The sequence below is a fragment of the Otolemur garnettii genome, unplaced genomic scaffold (genome assembly GCF_000181295.1).
Source record: "Otolemur garnettii isolate 467f Iridium unplaced genomic scaffold, OtoGar3 scaffold00011, whole genome shotgun sequence".
In the NCBI taxonomy this organism is placed as follows: domain Eukaryota; kingdom Metazoa; phylum Chordata; class Mammalia; order Primates; family Galagidae; genus Otolemur; species Otolemur garnettii.
The window spans coordinates 33018735-33021663 of record NW_003852406.1 but is presented as its reverse complement, the minus strand read 5'-3'; the positions used below and the strand labels follow the sequence as shown (position 1 = coordinate 33021663).

The 2929-nt window shown below is 44.7% G+C and overlaps 1 protein-coding gene across 1 annotated transcript in view; it reads right to left on the bottom strand.

Annotated features, from left to right (window-relative positions):
• IL16 (interleukin 16) overlaps positions 1-2929 on the bottom strand; it is a 105160-nt gene that overhangs the window by 18556 nt on the left and 83675 nt on the right. Inside the window, exon 11 of the mRNA XM_023510104.1 lies at positions 1862-1949. Coding sequence (XP_023365872.1) covers positions 1862-1949 — 88 coding nt within the window. The remainder of the gene's footprint in view (positions 1-1861; positions 1950-2929) is intronic.

Below are 2929 nucleotides of genomic sequence, written 5' to 3'. Positions count from 1 at the left end.
TTTCACTGAGCCTGCATGTGGGAGATGTTGAGACGTGCCACCCAGATCACCTGTCCCAGCTATGGGGAGCACTGGTGGCAGACTGCTTTTTCACTATTGCAGCTGCAGAGAGCTGCCTTGCCCAAGGGGCAGTCCATCTCCAGTGACAGACAGGGATGGGGCACAGAGGCCTGGCCATTCCTGCTGACTGAGGACAGCTCTGATGGGCCACATCAGCTGCAGAGCTCCAGGGGATTAGCTCCATTCCTCCCTCCACCCAACCAGGCTTCCTCCCTCCCTCAGCTGTGAGCTCCCAGAAACTCATTTTTGTATCTGTAAAATGGTGATGATAATTTCAAGGTTGCAGGGCTTGTTTTGAAGCTTGATAAAACAGCTCCTAAGAAGGCACTTTGATCATATACCAAAAGGTTACCTTTGTTTTTTCTAGCTAAGGATGGGGCAAGGACAGAAAAACAATTTCTTAGCCATAGCCCTTGCTCTCTTTACCTCCCTCTAGCCCAGGGATCCTCAAACTTTTTAAACAGGGGGCCAGTTCATTGTCCCTCAGACCGTTGGAGGGCCGGACTGCAAGCCCCGGGATGAGTCAGCTGCTAAGCAGGACAGGCATGGGTGGCAAAAACACCTGGCGGGCTGGATAAATGTCCTAGGCAGGCTGCATGTGGCCCGCAGGCCGTAGTTTGAGGACACCTGCTCTAGCCTTTCTTCCTGGTTCCCTGTCATAGTTTATAGCTCCTGGGCCACCCACATATCCTCAAGAGGCCCTTCTCTCCATTGGTAAACTATAAAAGACATCCCTCAAAGGGGTGGGAGCCAACTGAGGCCGAGTCTCTCACTCAAATTCCAGTTCATCCTTGAGAGGCCAGGGAGCCAGGAGATCCCCTGAAAGAACAGCTTAGCCCTCAGGAGAGAACCAAGGCCAAGGCCAACCACGCTCCTAATTCACATTTTCTTTAAAGAATGTTCTTTTGCTTTTTCCTGGCCTTGATGTAATGCATCCTCCCTAGAGAAACCTTGGCCAGAAGAAGGAAGAAAGGAAAGTCAAAATTCACCTGTGGGCCTATTAGCCAGCAATAAGGACTGTCAAAATTTTCATGAATTTCTCTGTCTTGTTTTCCTGAGCATATATGCATGATGAGTGGGTAGAAATAATAGACCAGTTGAAATACAATGTTGTGTTCTTTTCTTTTCTCTGAGCATTTTCCAGATCATCTAACCTCCTTGTTGATATCAATGCCAATGAAAGCACGTTGTCCTATCATGTGGATGTCCCACAATGACTTGGCCAATGCCCAGTGGCTGACCCCTGGAGTCAGGTCAGCTGGGTTCCCAGCCCAGATGCTCATTGTGCGGCTTTGAGTAAGAGAAGCTTACCTTTTCCTACAAAAGGTGTGCCAAAATTAGATGTGAAATTCAGTGAAATAATGCATTAGTTAGCACGGCATCTGACATTATAAATGTTAGATAAGTGGCAGTGACCTGTGAGGCAGGTTTATATTCACAGACATTACTATTTCTCAAGATTTTGTTATTATAGACTAGGGGTTGCAAACCCAAATGCCTACAAGGGCAATGTGCTTCCAATTTGGAAGTGATGGACACCTTAGGGAGAGTGACTTCCACACTAACAACTCAAATTCAAGTGTTTAAAAAAAACAAACAAACCTGTGTCTTCAAAATAAAGCAAAAATGTGAACCAAACTAGCTGGTGGGCCGCTTGCTACCTTTAGACGTTTGTCTGTGTCCTACACCTGTCTATGATGCCTGTTGCTTCTTGTTGTTAGGTACAGGGTAAATTAGTGCCCAAATCCTAAGCTTTGTAAGAGGCAAAGATCTTTCAGTCCAAGTCCATCATTTTTCTTACCTTCCAGACTCCACTGATGCCTCTCCTTTCCAAACTTGACACTCTCCACAGCCTGGGCCACAGCTTCTTGGAGTTGCTGTTCAGAGACCTGGAGAATATCAACCACCTATGTGTCAGTTCCCATCCTGTCCCAGCCCCAAGCTGGGGCCTGGGGCTCTACTTTCTCTCCTTCCTAACCACTCTAAAAGTAGTTGGCAAATTCTACTCCTAGAAATATCCTGGACATCAGTGGCTCCCTGCCATCTTCTAGAGAAGATCCAAAGTCTATCTATAAAGAAGTTCCCAAGGCAGCTCCTCTCAATTCTCCAAACTTCTTCCCACTAATTGCTACAAAACTCTAGCAAAGTTACCACTTCATTGTTCACCTCTGTGAGCTATCCCATTCTTGGCAATGCCACCATGGAGACTTCATCATCACCAACACAATGCCATAACCCTTGGGTTAACCGTGACAGCATTTGTCTGGTGTCTTCACTGGTCACTGCCACTATTTAGAAGAGTATGTCTTGGAGTCAAACAGACTTGTGCACACCTAGACAAGTTACTTAACCACCTAACTTCATTTTTTTCTATAAAATCATAACAATAAAACTCACTTCACAGTGAGAACAGAGAGTTAAAGAAAATAAATCATTTGACATCAAAAGTACAGGATACAAAAGAAAAATAGATCCACCGGACTATGTCAAAATCAAAAACTTCTATGCATCAAAGGACACAATCAACAGAGTGAAAGGAAATTCATAGAATGGGAACTAATACAGGGTGGCCATAAAGTTCATGTACTATTTTAAATTGCACACAAACTTTATGGCCACCCTGTATTTGCAAACTATATGGCGGATAAAGGGTTAAGATCTAGAATATAAAAGAACTCCTACAACTTAACAATAAAACCCAACTGGGCAAAAAATCTGAATAGACCTTTCTTCCAAGAAGATGCACAAACAGCCAATAAGCACATGAAGGGATGCTCAGCATCAATAATCATTAGGTAAATGCAAATCACAACCACAATGAGATGCCACCTCACACCCAATAGGATGGCTCCCCAGGGTAAATGCAAAT